This window comes from Malus sylvestris, chromosome 11 (assembly GCF_916048215.2).
Source record: "Malus sylvestris chromosome 11, drMalSylv7.2, whole genome shotgun sequence".
NCBI lineage: Eukaryota > Viridiplantae > Streptophyta > Magnoliopsida > Rosales > Rosaceae > Malus > Malus sylvestris.
This window is the reverse complement of record NC_062270.1, coordinates 33803658-33822058: the sequence shown is the minus strand read 5'-3', so window position 1 is coordinate 33822058 and position 18401 is coordinate 33803658. Positions and strand designations below refer to the sequence as shown.

Sequence of the window (18401 nt, the reverse complement as noted above, 5' to 3'; positions counted from 1 at the left end):
CTCGCCACGAGATCGTTGACTTGAAGACTAGGCTTGACGCGATCCAAGTTAAGTATGAAAATGCAGAGAAAGAGATTGAATGTTACATACCTCAGATTCAAGATCTTGAGTTTGCAGTTTCTGAGCCTCGTTTCGCTGCTTATGCAAAGGATGAAGAGTTGATGAGCTGTAGCACGTCCGTGACAGTCTGCTTGAGAAGAATGAGCAGTTGAAGGGTAAGAATGATGGGCTTGAGGTTTCGAGACCTTCTCTATTTCTCCAGAAGACTTGCTTGCTTTTACTTTTGAGGTTTCCATTGGTGAAGTAGTTGGATAAGTTAGTGCCCAGGCTGGAGTAGCCGGGGGTGAAGCGTCGGATGATGCCGCTGCTAAGAGCGTTATGGCTGCTGAAGGTGTGACGACTGAGTAGTCGTGGGATGTCCAAGTTGCTGTAGTGTAGTATTCTAGGTAGCCTTTAGGATTTTCTTTGTTTTTCCTTGTAGCTATTATTTTGCTTGAACTCCTTTGGCCTTTGCTAGTTGTTTATAAACATGTTTTCCTTCGTTTTTCTTCATTTTCGCTTCTTTTGTTCATGCCCTAACCTTTAGACTTGATAGACCAGTGGCAGACATGCTACTTTTTTATAAGCAGACAAGCTTGCGTAACCTATGCAGCTGTAGGTGTTGGTGTAGAACTTTGCAAAGTTGTTAGCCATAGGGTTGGCAGTCGGATGCCTTGCTTACAGAAGCAGAAAAGTCCGCGTAACCATTAGGTTGTTAACCTTGACTTTCTCCAATTCCGTAGGTTGCGTAGTAAGTTTCACAACACTTTAGGACTTGGTGTAGGTTGTTCCGAGCTTAGCAGAGGTGAAGCTTATCGACTACGTAGCATGTCGGCAGTGGATAAAACTTCGTATATGTCGCTAGCTTATTTAACCTTTCACAAGAATGTGCGGTTGTATAAGTCTAGCGCTGTTTTACTGCTAGAAGGGCAAGCCATAGGCAGTCTTTCGGAATCCGTAGGCTACTTTAGTGCACTCAGTAACAGCTTTAGGGTTCCAGGGTAACCGTTTGTAGGGCATACTGCGTAATGTGCCCCCTTCGTCTCTAGGGCCCGGTTCCCCGCCGATTAGTCCAAGAGACCCAAAATCCTTCAATTAGCCAAGCCTTGAAAAAGACTATTGTGGCTACTTCTAGGAATCCCAGCACAAGCCATCGTGCATCTAGTTATACTAGGGCAGCTAGGCTTATCCATGTCTGGATATTCGGAGTGTAAAGTTTATCATCTCGTCTTGGAGAGTTGACCCATATGGGTGTTGGGGAATTGGTTTACCCTCTCGCACTGGAGAGCAATTAGTTTACCCTCTCGCACTGGAGAACATGATTGGTCCCTCGGGGGTCGCAATTCCTGTGATGACTCCCTAAGAAGGGCACAGTCTTCTTTTGAAGTGCCGGAGTGATCAGTTGTTGTAAGCATGCAGCCGAGCCAAGTTGTGATTACTTCTGAATTCCTCATTGAAAAACAAGTGAAATGAACGAGAACTTAGCTGTAAGATAGGAACTGCATAACAACTGGATAGTCATCGGTTTGTAAGGTGGTGTCCGTCAAGCTTCTTAAGTTTTTGGGTTTTGATGTAGTGGGAGGTCACACATGGTACTTCTTCAGATTGTAGGCGCTCCACTACTTTTTGATCTTTTTATCGTTTCATGGTGGCAAGGGTGTAATTACTCTTGCCGCCTACTCTGCTGATATTGTACGGACCTTCCCAGATGAGATCCATCTTTTTTGAGCCTTCTCTGTGGGCAATGATGAAGGCTTTTCTTAGGACTAGATATCTGGGCTGGAATTGCCGGATCTTGGCCCTTTTGTTGTAGCTGGAAAGGAACTGCTGCTGGTAAGCTGCGATGCAGATGATAGTCTGCTTGCACTTCTCATCTGCCAGATTTAAGCTTGTGGCCATCTTCTTTCGATTGCTCATCTTTTGGTGGTGCGATATGCCCATAGACATCCAGGGAGTTCGTCTGACCATTTTCTTTTCTTACTGGTGCGGGATTTCTTGTGGCAGTTAAAGATCATCTTGGTGGATACTTTGGCCCGCCTATTACCCTGAGAATATCTTGGCGTGAACATGTGTTGCTTGATGCCATATTTTTGGAAAAATTTCACCAAATCTTTGCACATGAATTGCGGGCCGTTGTCGGTGACGATGGATTAAGGGATGCCAAATCAACAAATGATGTTCCTCCATATGAAGCGCTCTGTGTCCGTCTGAATCGCGGTCATCATGGGCTCTGCTTCTACCTATTTGGTAAAGTAGTTGGTTGCCACGATCATCATGCCTTAGCCCCTAGTGGTCTGGCTGATGATTAGCTGGGAATCAGAATAGATTAAAAGCTTTTTCACAGCCAAGTCTTTTGTCATTCGAATGCCTGTTAGTGGGGCTTCGTACTCTACTTTGTTGTTAGATGCTTTGAAACCTAGAATGATTGCCTGCTCGGGCATCGAACCGTCTGGGGTGACAAGGACCACGTCTGCTCCTGAACCTTTGTAGTTGGATGCGTCGTCGACATGCAAATGTCAGAAGTCTCCATCGGGTGGAGCATGAGCGGCTAGAGTGTGCTCGCCTACTTCCAATGCGTTGTTGGGCAGCTCTGTTGCATCATAAATGCGTGGTAGGTAACCGTGAAGCTAGGGCCATGTTACACGCAACAGGAGATGCTCAACTACTGGTATTGGACCACTCTAAAGTTGAATTATGAAGCAAGGGTCGGCTAGGACCGTGTGACACGTAGTAGGAAGTGGTGTTCGACTGCCAGTACATGTTGCTCCTATGTAGAATCTTTTGGGGCGACGAGGATAAAATTTGCTTCCGAGTGTGTTCTTCTAGTGTTATTCTGCCTTTAGCGTGTCTTTTGGGCTGAGCTGTTGTGTTCGTCAGAAAACTTTGCATTCGCCAAGATCTTACGTCTTTATCGTCGCGTGTTTGGATTAGGCAAAATAGTGCGTCATAAGGATAACTGTATGCGTTCGAAGGTAAAACTTGAGCTTCTGGGTTACAACAACTATCGTCAAAGTTAGCTTTTGAATTTTTAATAGCATCGAGGAAAGCTTTTGAACTGTAGAATACAGGTAGTCGGGCCCCCATCTTTTCTCGTAAGATGGTAGAGCTTATTACTGCTTCAAATGCGACTACTCGTCCAGTCAGACTTTGGATCTCCTTCAGAGTAGTAGGGAACTTCATATTCAAGATCGCTCGAATTTACCTTAAATGGGCATCTGCGAACTTCGTCCCAAAGTGCATGTTTTTCTGCCAGAGCGAAAGAGTCTTCTAAAGTTAGATATTCTTTCATTATCAGTTTTTTGAACAGTGGGTGGTCTGCTAAAAGTCATTTTTGGAAGGCTGCTTTAGCTATCGAGTCGTTGCATCCGACTATCCTTGCCTTCTCTGCTTTGAACCTTCTCACATAGTCGCGAAGCGACTCCTTTGGGTTCTTTTTGACGTCGAACAAATGGTCGGAATTCTTTTTGATCGAGCGACATAATGAATATTCTTTGGTGAAAACCAAAGAAAGTTCGTCGAAATTTTGGATGGATTGTGGCGGCAGGGTGTAGAACCAATCTTGCGCCTTGCCTTGTAGAGTGGTGGCGAATATCTTGCACATGAGATCATCATTGTTTCAATAAAGGATCATTGTGCTTCGGTAGTGCTTTAAGTGTCTCTCCGGGTCTTCATCCCCTTTGAAAGATATGAAATGTGGCATGCTGAACTCACGTGGAGGCTTTGCCTGCTTGATCTCGTCCTTGAATGGTGACCTGCTTATGTTGGTTATGTTATGTCGTAGTGCCTCGTCGATGACCTCGTTGCGTTGGAAAGTGCGCAATCGCTTGGTGAAGAGTCTCTCTATTTCTTCCTGAATTTGCCTTTGTTGAGGTAGTGAAGCTCTCGGCTGCCCCCAACCGTGACTTGTTGGTCTAGGCTACTTTTCCATGTGTTTGGCTCATCTATGCCGCGGATGCGGTGCGTGTAGCCCGTTCCTAGCAGGCGAGCGAGTTCTTCGTAGGCTGCCGGTTGAACTTGAGCTGTATTGAGTGACTGCTTCTCTCCGTCCGTCATGCTGCCTACTCCGATGTGAGGTGGATGATGCTTCTTGTGGGCTTAGCCGCGAATGAACACTTCGCCTGGAAGGTTGCTTGTGTTGACTATCGGAGTGTGACCCCAACCATGAATGTATGCTCGTTTGTGGGCTTAGTCGAGAGTGCACGTTCCTCCGTGCTCTAAGATTGGAGTATATGCTATCTCGGGGGCCCAATCGGGAGCGTAAACTGCCAGAACGCTCGGATTGTGGCTGGTGGAGAGGTTCATTTGCCGTTGTCCTACTTCAGGACACCTTGTCCGAGGCACGTTGGATCTCGGTGCATTGCAAGAGTTGATTCACCAAGGTTGTCTGTTGTGCAAGGACGCTCGTCAACTCTATGACTTGTCGAGACAAGTGTTGTTCGCCATTTAGATTGGAAGAGCTTGGAAGGAATGTGCCTCCTTGAGCAGTGGAAGTGTGCCTCCGTTAGGTTTGAGTTGGGAAATATCAAATCCGCGAAGAAATGTGGTGAAAATGCCTCCGGTTTGATGGTAGGTCCGGATAGTTGAGATACTCTTGGGCCGACTTGGCCTACTTGGAAAGCCACGGGAGCAGACTGGGTCGCGAAAGCAGGCTGGGCCATGAGAGCAGGCTGGGCCACAGGAGTGGGCTGCTCGTCGGGAGCAGGCTGGGCCGCGAGAACAGGTTGCTCGGCGGGTTTAGGCTACTCAGTGTGTGATGCATGCGAATGCGAGGCTTGGGCTCGGGCCCGTGCAAGCTTGGATGGCATGGCTTGGGCCATGGTGGAACCTCGTAGTGGTGGTACCACTCCGCCTATGACCACATTTAGCCTCGTGGATCGCCACGGTCCCATTTCTTGAGTATTAGAATTTTCACTTGTGGAATTTTCTAAATTTCTAGCCATTGTATTTTTCTTATACGTTTTATCAAAGAACATTTGCAAATAAAAAATTCTAATAATAAGGACGTATGAAAAATATTCAAATGAACTAGAAAATAGAGAAAAACCTTTTTATGCGAGAGTCTTCTACGAGTATGGATCTCACCTCTCAATGAAAGCACCAATTTGTGGATGCAAATTTCTTCCTCCTTGATCTTAGACAAAATTGCACCTACAAAACAAATAACACCTTAGGTCAAGGCCAAGAGCCTCACGCGCCCACGATGAATGGGGAGGGCTTTGGCCGAAGAACCTCCGATGCCAAAGTTAGAATTTTGAGAGAAAAATGTTTGAGAGCTTTGGAGAATTTTAGCAAGAGTGAGGACCTAGGTTTTTGGTGAGAATGGGAGCCTATTTATAGGGATAGGGTTCTTGATTTAGGTTGAATTTAGGAGTTATGGGAATAATTGACTAATTAATTTAGCAAATAAAATTATTGCCAAATTAACTAGCTAATTAATGTGATAAAATAGGTAAATACGATGAGATCAACAACGGTGATTAATGGATTAATTAGGAATTAATCCATTAATTAGCCAATTAACCTCCACTTAAATGTAATGTTATGTAGGTTATAAAATAATTACCTAAGATGAGGATGGATGAGAATATCTTTGAATTGGTTACCTATGTTAGACACTTTTGACTTTATTAAAGGATGATTGTCCGCTGCTCGCGCGTAGGAATCCCGGTATGCCTCAAGGTTATTTTTGTCCTCTTTTACCCAAAAATCCACGTGTCGCCTTGTGATTATTTTTGGCTCCACAAGGGTGACATGGAGTAATACAAGGCTTGCACCGAACCATATATGTCTTCTACAGCAAGTCTTGTACATACTTGGATTGATGAACAGATAACCCCTGAGAGTGAATATACACTAGCATCATGATCTCCAATAAGGATATCATCTACATACAACAATAACACAACCAGATGAAGACCATCATGCTTGACAAAAAGAGAAGGATCTATATAAGAAGCTGTAAAGCCCAGTGAAAGCAGAAAAGAGGTAAACTTGTCATTCCAAGCTCTTAGAACTTGTTTAAGACCATAAAGACGTCTGTGTAATTTGCAAACATACTAGGGTGATGAACATTAACAAATCCTTGAGGTTGAGACATGTATACTTCCTCCTCAAGAAATCCATGTAAAAAAAGCATTTTTTTACATCTAGTTGCTTCAATTTCCAACCTTTAGTAGTTGCCAAAGATAACATGAGTCTCACTATAGTTGGTTTAACCACATGGCTAAAGGTTTCATAATAGTCTAGCCTCCTAAGAAAATCCCTTGGCCACCAACCTCGCCTTGTGCCTAGCAATGGAACCATCTAGATGCCTCTTGGTCTTATAGATCCATTTGCAACCCACTTAGTTCTTATTTGGAGGTAAATGAACTAGAGACCAAGTCTTTTGTTGAAATAATGCATCCATTTTTTCTTGCATTGCTTGTTTCCACTCAATAGATTTGGAAACTGCAGTAAAGATTTTTGGTTATGTGCCAGTGGTAGACTAAATTGCAGCATTGAAAACTTGTTTCTTCTTAGAAATACCAAACTTGGACCTGGTCTGCATAGGGTGACAATTCTAAGAAGAACTGACCACAAGTTGTAAATCTTGAACCTGAGATGTTATCTGGATTCAACTCTAATATATGAGAAAACTAAGAAGTTCTAATGGCTGATGCAATAGCAGCATAGGAGATAAGATCACCATGTGAGAGAGAACTAGACTGAGTAACTTGGGTGAGGAAGTAGCTGCTTGAAAAACATTTGTAATGGTATAAGGATAATGGGCCACTGATGAAAAATATTAGGATGAACAATGTGTGGTGGTGAGATATAAGTTTGGGAGGAAGAAGACTATTTGCCAGAAGGGTGAGACACTGTTGGATATTGAGTTTCATCTAATAAGACATGTTTGGAAACTATCAATTTGTGTTTTGAAACATCAAAGCAAATGTTCCTTTGTACTGTGCAGCATAACCCAAGAAAATGCATTATGTTGTCTTAAGGTCAAGCTTATTAGTCCTATAAGGTTTGAGAGAAGGATAACAAGCACAACCAAAGACCCTTAAATGATCTAATCTAGGTGGAGAATGAAACAAAACTTCAAATGGTGATTTCATTCTAAGAATAGGTGTAGGCATCCTATTGATTAGGTAAGTTGCAGCAACACATACATGATACCAAAAATGAGCGGATAAAAAAGCTTGCTAAAGAAGAGTAATAGTTGTTTCAACAACATGTATATTTTTTCTTTCAGCCAAACCATTTTGCTTAGGGGTGTATGGGCATGAAATTTGGTGAACAACTATATGTTCAACAATACAGAGAGAACTTCTGACACATAAGTTATCAAAGTTTGTGTAAAATGATATGAGCACCAAACTGTGGCTGAATAATTAGATTTGAAGAAGGAGCATGAGCATAGGATGCAGAAAGCTCAAATGTAAAGTGCTGTAAAATCAACGATAAGGCCAATTTTGCTTCCACCATTGCAAAGTTTTGCCCGATACAATTCCGCGGACCGCCTCCAAAAGGGAAGTACATGAATTTGTTCTTTGTTGCCTTCGAAATGCCTTCCGAAAACCTCTCCGGCTTGAACTCATGTGCATCATCACCCCACAGTTGTTTGTCATGGTGAACTAAGAGGGTGGATAAGGCAACTTCAACTCCAGCTGGTAATGAATATTTTGAAAGTTGTGTTTTCTTGTTTGTGGTTCGAGTCATCACAGTAAGTGCTGGGTATAATCGAAGAACTTCATGCAGAATCATGGTCACCTGGGAAATCATGCATTTGATACACACACACACACACACACACAACCAAGTTAAGTTTTATATTAATAACATAGGGGAAACAATAGAATGCACCAGTGCATGGGATGATCAGTGCATTGGACGATTTAGTTGGATTTGCATAGCTACATTATGAATCCAATTTTTCTCAGTTAAACACAGTGCATTCCAATTCCATACACTGCGTATGCTATAGAAAAACCTAAACATTATAGATTGATATGTACAAACTTGAACTTGTGTGTGACTATTTCCTGTCATATAGCATTTTGAGTGGAAGACAATTCAGCTAAAAGTGGAGTGATCACCCATTTCATTTCTTTTAAAAGCATGTCATCTTTTAACTAAACTGTTCTGCACTCAAAACGAATCACGTAATAGATGCAATCTCTCCAAAGTTTTTCTCGATGGAAAACACTTACAACTTTTAGATGAATTATCCCATCAAATTCTGGCTTGTTGCTTCCAAAGACCTGCAAAACCTCTTCCCTTGCACGGTCTTGCCAGTTCTGATATTGACCTAGCAAAACCATTGTCCAAACTAGCAACACTGAGGTTGTCTCCTGCCCTGCAAAGTAAAACAGCTTGCACTCCTCGATCACATCATGCATACTCATTCCAACTTTTTTGTTGTTGCCATGTTCTTTCATTTCATTCAAGTTGGACTCCATAAGCACACCCAACAAGTCATCTTTTGTGGCTTCGCCAGCCCTAATCGCATCTTCTCTTCTGTTTATAATACCCATGAGTAACGCTCTTATCTCTCTGTCAATTTCTTTCATCTTCATGTTTATCTTAGTCGGTAGGAACCTGCAAAAAAAAAAGTATTATTAATTTCAATGCTGATATGAAGAAAAAACAAAGGGTCCGACTATAATAGTACTACGTCTCGTTTGTATTCATAAGTTTTGAGATTGGGTTGTGTTGGATTGATTATGTAACCTTTGGAGGTTGGAAGATGTGAAAACAGAAAATTTACCTCGCTCCTGGAATGTAAACACTTTGTACAACTTTTATTGCAAGTTTTGCTTGCTCTTTCAAAAGTTGAAATATTTTTCTTCCTTCTTTGTAGCTACTTCCAAATGCGGTTCGGGAAATCACATCGGCTGTCATATTTTCAAAGTAGGGCCAGACATCCAACTCACATGAACCCTCTTTCAACACCAAGCTCTCCCATTCCACAATCATCTCGCTACAACTTTGGTAAAATTCAGGCAACATACGCTATAGAAAACAAGAGGAAAACATAAATGATCAACAATAATTATATATCAAACATAATTAATACACATATAATTTGCTCTATCAATATGTTTTCCATATCTACATACTTAAACATGAATGGATATGGTTATTAACCTACTAAAATTCGTTCCATACGCATTCAAGCATCCAAAAGACAAAAGGTAATAGAAGAATTTCATTCATAAAAAACCAAACAGGTTACACAAACTAGGCATGAAACAAAGGATAACTGGCTCGGAAAAAACCTATCCTCGGGTAAACCACATGAGAAAAACCCTGGAGGAGGAAAATGAATCACCCATGCCAACAAATTACTCACATAGAACATAATCATCGGAAGTATAAGACATAAGCCAAGAAGGACCAACATCCTCCCAAAAAGAAAGACCATGGACTCTAAGGCTGAGTCCATGAACATCCTAAACAAACACAACTAGGTATATGAATGAGTGATGCGATTTATACACATTTACTGACGACAATGTTGACCACTTATACTAGAGAGTTGGGTGGATAAGAGATTCTACGTTCGCCTATATGTAAATACTTATTCTAATTAAATCAATGGAAAAATCTCCAGAAAATTTGAATGACTATTGGCAAGTTTGCATGCATAATACCTTTAGCTTCTCTATATGGAATACTGGGTTGATAATTCTTCGGTGTTTTGCCCATTTCTCACCTTCACATAGTGCAATACCTGTTGCTAGTAACTTGATAAGTGGGTTTGCGTTCGGCTTCGGAAAATCATCCATTTTTGTAAGGATGGTTTTCATATCTTCTGGATCAGTGATATTCACCCTTGGTGTTGGGCCCATCCAAACAAAATAATTCTTACCTGCAGTTTTGTTTTTAAAGAGCATAAAAGTTCAACGTATCGTACTATAACCAGAGTAAAGTTGACACATATGTCCGAAATTTACAAAGATATTAAAGAAAAACAGAAGGAAAAGTCAAGAGCATGAATTGTGGAGATCTATCTAAGATATTTGAGTGAACAGCTAGTTTTAATTAACACCTGAGACTTTTCCCAACGACATCAATAAGTGAAGACTTAAGGCCATCTCCAACCGAAGGTTCCAGAGGGCCAGAGGGCCGAAAATAGCTCTAAAACCGTCTCTAACCGAGGGCTAGGCCAGAGGGCTCTGGAATCTGGGAGGGCCCCACGGGATCGGAGAGGGCTGGAGGGCTGGCTGCTTTCGGCCAACTAGCCAGCCCCGGGTTGGCTTATTTTTTTTTTAATGTTTTCTATTGCTGTCGGTTAAAACCGACAGCATTGAAGAGGTTTTTTTTTTTTTAATAGTTCTACTATTAGTGTTGGTTATAACCGACACTAATAGTTTGAAATGTTTTTTAATATAACGGCTAGTAGCCGTTGGATTATTAGGCCTCTTTTTTTTTTTTTTTTTAATGAATTTAAGCTTCTTTTTTTCCCTTTTTTTTTCCTTTTCATATGAATCAAATTTTGTTTCATATTTTTTTTTCCTATAACTTCTATTTCACAAAATTTGTTTCATATTTTTTTTCAATTCTATTTTTTTCGTATAACTTCCTAGGTCATTTATACAACATTAAATTGTAGTTTTTAAATAATAAATTATGTTTGGCCCTATGGCCCTTTGGCTCTCGGTTGGAGACGGTTTTTTGTGACAGGGCTAAAACGAGCCCTTTGGCCCTCTGGCCCTCGGTTGGAGACGGAGGCAAATATGGCCCTGTACTGTTCATTAAAATATTAATATCTTGGGGAATCTTGGAGGGCCAGAGGGCTCAAACGAGCCCTCTGGCCAGCCTTCGGTTGGAGATGGCCTAAGTGCCACTAAATTTATCGGATCATTGAAAATGTCTTATCACATTTAATTATGTTGTGCATTTGAATCTGAATTGCGAATCTAGATATATATCGTTTATAATTTAGCACTATAGCTAATTATGTTATAGTTTAGTAAGAGAACACAATTATAGAAAGGTACAAATTACTGACATATTTACTTCAAATGAGAAAAATCATAAATTTCAAAAAGAATAAAAGAATAAAATTGAGATCAACTATTATTGGAGTACAGATTTCAAAGTCATCACACTTTTTCGATTCTATGTGTTTTAACAACGCACAAAAGTGAAAAGTCCGAATCTTTTCGATTCTTATTTCTTGTAAGTAAACATTGTATACATGTAGATGTGAAAAGATATATGCTTAACATACCGTAAGTGTTTACTAATTGGTAGTCGAAAGGGATAACTCTTGGGGCTATATCATGGGAGAGGCTCACTGGTTTAGAATATGCTTGTTTTATCATCGTGGAGATTTCTTTCATGTCTCCTGTGTAAAACCTGTACGAGTTTCCGGTAAGGCCTTGCTGCCTCAGATATCTTTCCAGTTTTTTTGGCCTCAGCCACAACCAGTTCAGCAACCTCCATGCCCCTGCAATTATTATTACTGTTATCCCCACCAAAACAGCACCAATAGTAGCCACTGATAATTCCATTGCTTTGTGTGTTTCAGACAGAGAAAGAAGAGAGAGAGAGAGAGAGAGAGAGAAGGAAAATTAATGTATATATATTTCACTTTTGATAATTTTGTTTGGCTTAACCTTTTGACAAATCAAATATGTTTTGTTCCGGATGTTTGCGTTTGTGGTCCAAGTGAGAACTAACACTATTTTGGATAAAGAAATTTAAGATTACTAAAGAATTTTAAAATGATGGTAATTGAAATGATGAGATTTTATTTTCTAGAATTTGTGAATTTTTTAGTTTGGTTAACCTAAAAGAACAATGGAATTGAATACGGAATTTATTATTTTTAAACTCTCAATCATAGAAATTAGGAAATGACACATATTTACATGGAATTTAAACTTGGGAATTGGATGTCCCAATTCCAAGTTTTTTTCCATGCGAAAATTCGAAAATTCTATATTTATGAATCCAAACAAAGGAATTGGTGTCTGTTAATTTATAAATTCCAACTTTTATCAAAATTCCAAGCTTATTTCCCTTATCCAAACATAGTGTAAAAGACATTACTAAAGTCTAAATCAAATGAAACACGGAACTTACTTTGAACCACATATTACGACTATACGAGGCAACGGATGTGGAAAGATTTTTTATTTTTTAATAAACTTCCCTCGCATCTAATGAATAATTAGCACGTTATAAAATAGTGACATGAAATTATGATTCAGCGACTTAGGCTAATAATTAATAATTCTGAAAGAAGAACGTGACATAAAAAGGTAAAGTTCACGTCGTTGAAGCAGTGCAGGTTAGTAGATGCATCAATCAAGGAGGACGGTAAGCAACGCTTGAGCTAGCTGTTGGATGTATTTACATATAAAATATGAGTGATGATTCTTTGGCATCGTTGACAAAAATAAAAACTTCTTTGGCATCGCACATCATATGATGTGTAATCAAATTACTTATGTTATAATACGCACCATAATTATTGCTGTATCATAAGCTTTATATAAGAAAGACTTATTTACAAAGTGCCCTCGAACACTTTTCTCAAGTTGAAGTATCGTTTTACCTCTATTTGCATAACCGCATCACTTTTTTCCTTCGACTTATGTGTCTCACATTCGTCAAGTCCATCCATTGACTTGTAAACTTTTAATCATGCATGGGATACTCGATCTATTTGTTGTCAATATGGCATTTATATTAAGGGTTCAGCATCATTAGTTAAATGATTGTACGAGTCAACAATACAGTTAGCAAGTTTGTTAGTATTTGATTAGAGTTGTTAGGCTTTCTATTATAAAAATAGAGTGTGTAATCATCATTCTTTTAAGTCAATATACAAATCTCATTTCTCTCTGTAAACTCTCTCTCTAATTCTTCTCCCACATCTCTCTTTCTTTCTGTAAAACTTCATCTCCCGGTTTTGTGATTGTTCATCTCTACTACTTCTTCAATGTAGTTAGCAATTTATATTACTGATATCATGTCAATGTCGATGAGTAAAAGTTAACAGTCAATGAATGTAGTTGAGGGACAATCAAAATGTGAGATGCGAAATGGAAGTCAGATCTGACGCGAAATGAAAGTCTGATCAGATGCCAAATGAAAGTGCATTTCAATAATTACGCCTACAAGTTTCCTCTTGGCTCTTGGTAAACGTATGTACAAATATAAAGCCCTGAAAACTTGGCAACAATATAAGAGGAAGAGCTATGAAATATATATAAGAAAAGTTCATCTCAAACCCCAAACGGACAGCATCCCTAACAAAACCAGCATTTGCGACCATGACCTCTTCTCGAATTTTAAGTTCTTCCAGTCTTGATTCTTTCAATCATTTTTTTGGAGAAGCTCAAATTATTCGGGACAATTCCATCCACTCGGATCAATATTGTCCGCCCATCCTCCCCCTCAGTCCATTTGATTGCTTCCTTCTCCCAGTTGCTTCATAATCTGCACAAATTTTTTTTTATAAAAACAGGTATAATTTAAGTTCTCGTAAAGCATATGGTGGAGTCATGTATAATGCTTGAAAAAAAAGAATCAAACATAAGTGTTAAGCAATCTTTTTGTGGGGTGAACATATATATATACTTAAATTGTGCTTAGATTTAACACATTTCAATTAGTTGTATTTGTATGTAAACCTACTTCAAAAATACGATCATGAATAGAAACTTGACTTTTAATATCAATACTACGTATTTTTCTCTGAAAATAACTCATTATTTGTAGCAGGACCAGACTAATTGTGAATGTTAGCGTGAGTCATAAGATAATATAGGAGGTTTCCTTTAGGAATGTAAAGTTTGTTTCCTTATGTAATTAGGACTATGTAATTAGGGTTGTATATATATCCCTTTTTGTTTTGTGAATAATAACAAGAATTATTCCTACCGTATATTTCTACTTGGTATCAAGAGCCTGGTACCGTAACCCTAGAAAGAAAAACTCTCATAGTGCGCTGCTACTGCTGCTGTGTGATTCTGCAAGGGTTGTGCGCTTTCTGCCCTTGTTGTATCGGTACTGCTGTGTGTTGCAGTGAAGAAAGATGGTGAACATAGAAGATGGGGGCTCGGGGCAGAAGCCTGGAGTCGGTGGTGGTCCTGCCAATAATTCTGCGTTGAACTCGGTGATAATCCAGAATGATGCCTCGGCAATGCCGAGTGCAGTAAAACTTAACGGATCGAACTACCCGCTTTGGTCCAAAGTATTGGAGATGCATATTGCAGGACGTGGTAAGAAGGGGTTTGTGTCAGGGAGCATAAAGGAACCAAGTGAAGATAGTATTGGGTTTGAGACATGGGAGACTGGGAACGCTATTGTGAAGGGATGGCTGATTAATTCCATGGAGCCGGCTATCATGAGTTTTTTCATTCACCTTCGTACCGCCAAAGAAGTATGGGAGGAGGTTGCTCGAACATACTATGATGGTTCTGATATCTCTCAAATTTATGAGTTGAAAGTAAAGTCGTTTCGACTTCGTCAGGAAGGACGTCCAGTTGGAATGTATTATGCTGATCTAAAATCTGTGTGGCAGGAGTTAGATCAACGAAGGCCGATTAAGATGGAGTGTGCTCAAGATTTGAAGACGCTGCGAGAGGAGGTCCAATTGGACCGAGTGTATGCCTTCCTGGCAGGCTTGGATGATATTTTTGATAAGGTTCGTAGTGACATCTTACGAACTCAGCCTTTTCCGTCTGTTGAGGAGGTGTTCTCTATGGTTAGGCGTGAAGCTCAAAGTCACGCCACTATGATGGGTGGAAGTAATGTTGGCAGCCTAGGAGGAGGACCTGCAGCTGCTATGGTGTCACGGCCTCCTGCTAGTCTTCCTTCTGGAGGTTTGTCAAATTTATTTTTAAATTCCCGTCCATTCACCCGGGAAAACAAAGATAATTTAAAATGTACTTTCTGCGGTCAAACACGCGATAATGAAGATACATGCTTTGCGAAGCATGGAGTACCCGAGTGGTTTCCGGAGTTGAAGAAACGGTTGCGGGCAAAAGACCGTGGGAATAATAGCTCTAATGGTGGACGGGCAGCCTTTGCTGCTGCCACACCGAGCAATATCACAGGAGTCGAGGTGCAATCTGGTGAGCCAAGTCAGTCGTTGTTGAATCGTACGACTGTTGGTGAACCATCGTCGAATACAGGTACTATAGGCCGTGTTCTCTTAGCCTCCGACACTGCTCATCATACAGGTTGGATTCTAGACTCTGGTGCAACAGATCATATGACCTATGATAAGAATTTGTTTCAATATATGACCAAGCCCCGTCGAACATGTGTGGAGACGGCTAATGGTACTACTGCTTCGGTTAATGGAGCAGGCACCGTGTGTCTCACACCATCTCTCTCTTTGCACCACTGCTTATTTGTTCCGTCTTTATCTCATCACCTACTATCTATACCGTAAGTCACGGAACAGTTGGATTGTGTTGTATTAATATATCCATTTTTTTGTTTGCTTCAGGATATTCAGACCAAGGAGATCATTGGGCGTGGCACTAAGAGAGAGGGGTTGTATTATGTGGATGATGTTGTTCCGGGAAGAGCTGCTGCGGTTCGAACGTCCACTGCTAGTACATTAAAGGACGTATGGATGATGCATCGCCGTTTAGGCCATGCTTCTTTTGGTTATTTACGGCATTTGTTGCCTAGTTTATTTCATGGAATAAATGAATCAGACTTACATTGTGAAGTATGTATTCTTGCTAAAAGCCATCGTGTTTCGTTTCCTTCAAGTATGAATAAAAGTGTGTTTCCGTTTGACCTTGTGCATTCTGATGTTTGGGGTCTCTCCCCTGTTAGTGTGGCTTCTGGAATTAAATGGTTTGTCACCTTTGTGGATGATTGCACCCGTATGACCTGGTTATATGTGATTAAACATAAGAGTGATGTTGCTATGGTGTTTCAGTCTTTCTGTCAGATGATCAAGACACAATATTCCTCTATTATTAAAGTTCTCCGCTCTGATAATGGAGGTGAATATATTAATTCTGAGTTGTCTCAGTTCCTTGGTACTCATGGGATTCTCCACGAAACGACGTGTCCTTACACTCCACAACAAAATGGGGTTGCAGAAAGGAAAAACCGTCATATCTTGGAAACTGCTCGTGCATTGATCCTCGATGCTTCTGTACCTCAGTGTTTTTTGCCTGAAGCGGTCACTTATGCTATCTACCTCATAAACCGTATGCCATCCCGTGTTGTGGCATTTCAAACACCACTTCAAGTGCTCAGTAAACATGTCCCCGTGGTGTCCACCAACACACTCACGCCTCGTGTGTTTGGTTGCGTGGTGTATGTTCATATCCAAAAAATACATCGTAGTAAGCTTGATCCATGTGCTCTTCGGTGTGTCTTTGTGGGTTTTTCCACCCACCAAAAGGGCTATCGATGTTATCATCCTGGAACCCGCCATATGTATGTGACTATGGATGTTACATTTTCGAAATCCGAGTATTTTTATACTTCTTCTCCGTCCACTTCAGATCACCAGGGGGAGAGTGAGATTGTGGGTGATCTGGGTTGGTTGGATTGTGATTTAGGGGGAGATATGAGTGGTCACCCCAAGTCTAATGATGCTGCAGAAAGCGACAGGCCACAATCTGTGATTGCTGAGAGGAATGAAATCAGTGCTGCTGCACTGCAGCAAGTTGTTGCCGAAGGGAACAATCAGGAACGGCCAGATTGTGTTGAGACCAGTATTGAACAAGAACAGCTCAGTGTTACCGATACCAGTGGTGAATTTAGTAGCAGTTTACCCTCTCTCTATAGCTCCACAATGCCGTCCAATGTATCTTCTCTGAATATACCTGAGGTAAGTACAATAGATGATTATACAACTAATTCAAATAATATTGTTAGTACATATAAGTTGCCACCAAGACAAAATCGAGGTGTGCCACCTGACAGGTTTTCTCCGGAAAGGAAGGTGAGGTATCCAATCGCCAACTACGTATCCTGTAAGAACCTTGCACCTGAACGCAAGGCTCTGGTGAATAACATAGAGTCCATTAAAGTTCCAACTCAAGTGGAGGAAGCTCTAAAATATCCAAAGTGGGTGAAAGCAATGGATGAAGAAATGATGGCTCTACAGAAAAATAAAACGTGGGAAGTAGTGGAGCTACCTAACGGGAAGAAGCCGGTTGGATGTCGCTGGGTGTTTACAATCAAATACAGGGCTAACGGGTCCATAGATAGATACAAAGCAAGGTTGGTAGCAAAAGGATATACTCAGACATACGGTGTAGACTATCAGGAGACATTCTCTCCGGTAGCCAAAATGAATATGGTACGTGTACTTATCTCTTTAGCTGCAAACCTGGATTGGCCCCTAAAGCAGTTCGATGTGAAGAATGCTTTCCTTCATGGGAATTTGGAGGAAGAAGTATATATGGTCTTTCCGCCTGGATATGACGCAGGTAGGAATACGGGGGTTTGTCGATTGCGTAGGTCACTTTATGGACTTAAGCAGTCTCCTCGTGCATGGTTTGACAGGTTCACACAAGCCATGAAGAAGAATGGATATTGTCAGTGTCATTTCGATCATACGCTGTTTGTAAAGCGTAGATTGAGTAAAGTAACTGCTTTGATTATCTATGTAGATGACATGATTATTACAGGGGATGACTCTGATGAAATATCAAGGTTACAGATAAACCTTGCGGCAGAATTCGAAATGAAGAACTTGGGAGACTTAAAATATTTTCTGGGAGTTGAAGTTGCCCGTTCATCCAGAGGTATTTTCTTGTCTCAGCGTAAATATGTGTTGGACTTGTTGAAGGAAACTGGTATGCTAGGGTGTAAACCGGTAGATACCCCTATTGTTGAGAAGCATCATTTGGGCATATATCCAGATCAGGTACCGGTTGATAAAGGCAGATATCAGAGACTTGTAGGAAGACTGATTTATTTGGCTCATACTCGTCCAGACATTGCTTATGCCGTAAGTGTTGTGAGTCAGTTCATGCACTCACCGAGTACAGACCATATGGCCGCAGTCATGCATATTTTAGCATATTTGAAGTCTGCACCGGGAAAATGAGTATTATATGGGAGACACGGAAATCTGAGAATTGAAGGTTTTACTGATGCAGATTAGGCTGGTGATGTAACTGATAGGCGATCAACATCTGGATATTTTACTTTTGTTGGAGGGAATTTAGTTACTTGGCGTAGTAAGAAGCAGAAAGTGGTCTCACGATCATCAGCTGAAGCTGAGTACAGAGGTATGGCACACGGGCTGTGTGAGATTCTTTGGTTACGGAAGCTTCTTTGGGAGCTTGGGTTCAAGCCAAAGGATGCTATGAAATTATATTGTGATAACAAGTCTGCAAGAGATATAGCAGACAACCCAGTGCAACATGATA

At 40.7% G+C, this 18401-nt stretch overlaps 1 protein-coding gene across 2 annotated transcripts; it reads right to left on the bottom strand.

Annotated features, from left to right (window-relative positions):
* Positions 1–7206: 7206 nt before the first annotated feature.
* Positions 7207–11609, bottom strand: LOC126591398 (cytochrome P450 CYP72A219-like). Of its 2 annotated transcripts, XM_050257071.1 has the most exons (5): positions 11261–11609; positions 9678–9895; positions 8792–9036; positions 8235–8622; positions 7207–7794 (listed from the first exon to the last, which is right to left on the bottom strand). In XM_050257071.1, exons 1-5 carry the CDS (start codon positions 11541–11543, stop codon positions 7369–7371), a joined length of 1560 nt encoding a protein of 519 aa, XP_050113028.1. In that variant the 5' UTR covers positions 11544–11609; the 3' UTR covers positions 7207–7368. The 2 variants fall into 2 exon arrangements, with proteins under 2 accessions (XP_050113028.1, XP_050113029.1); XM_050257072.1 differs by lacking the exons at positions 9678–9895; positions 11261–11609 and adding an exon at positions 9377–9610.
* Between the last annotated feature and the right edge of the window lie 6792 nt (positions 11610–18401).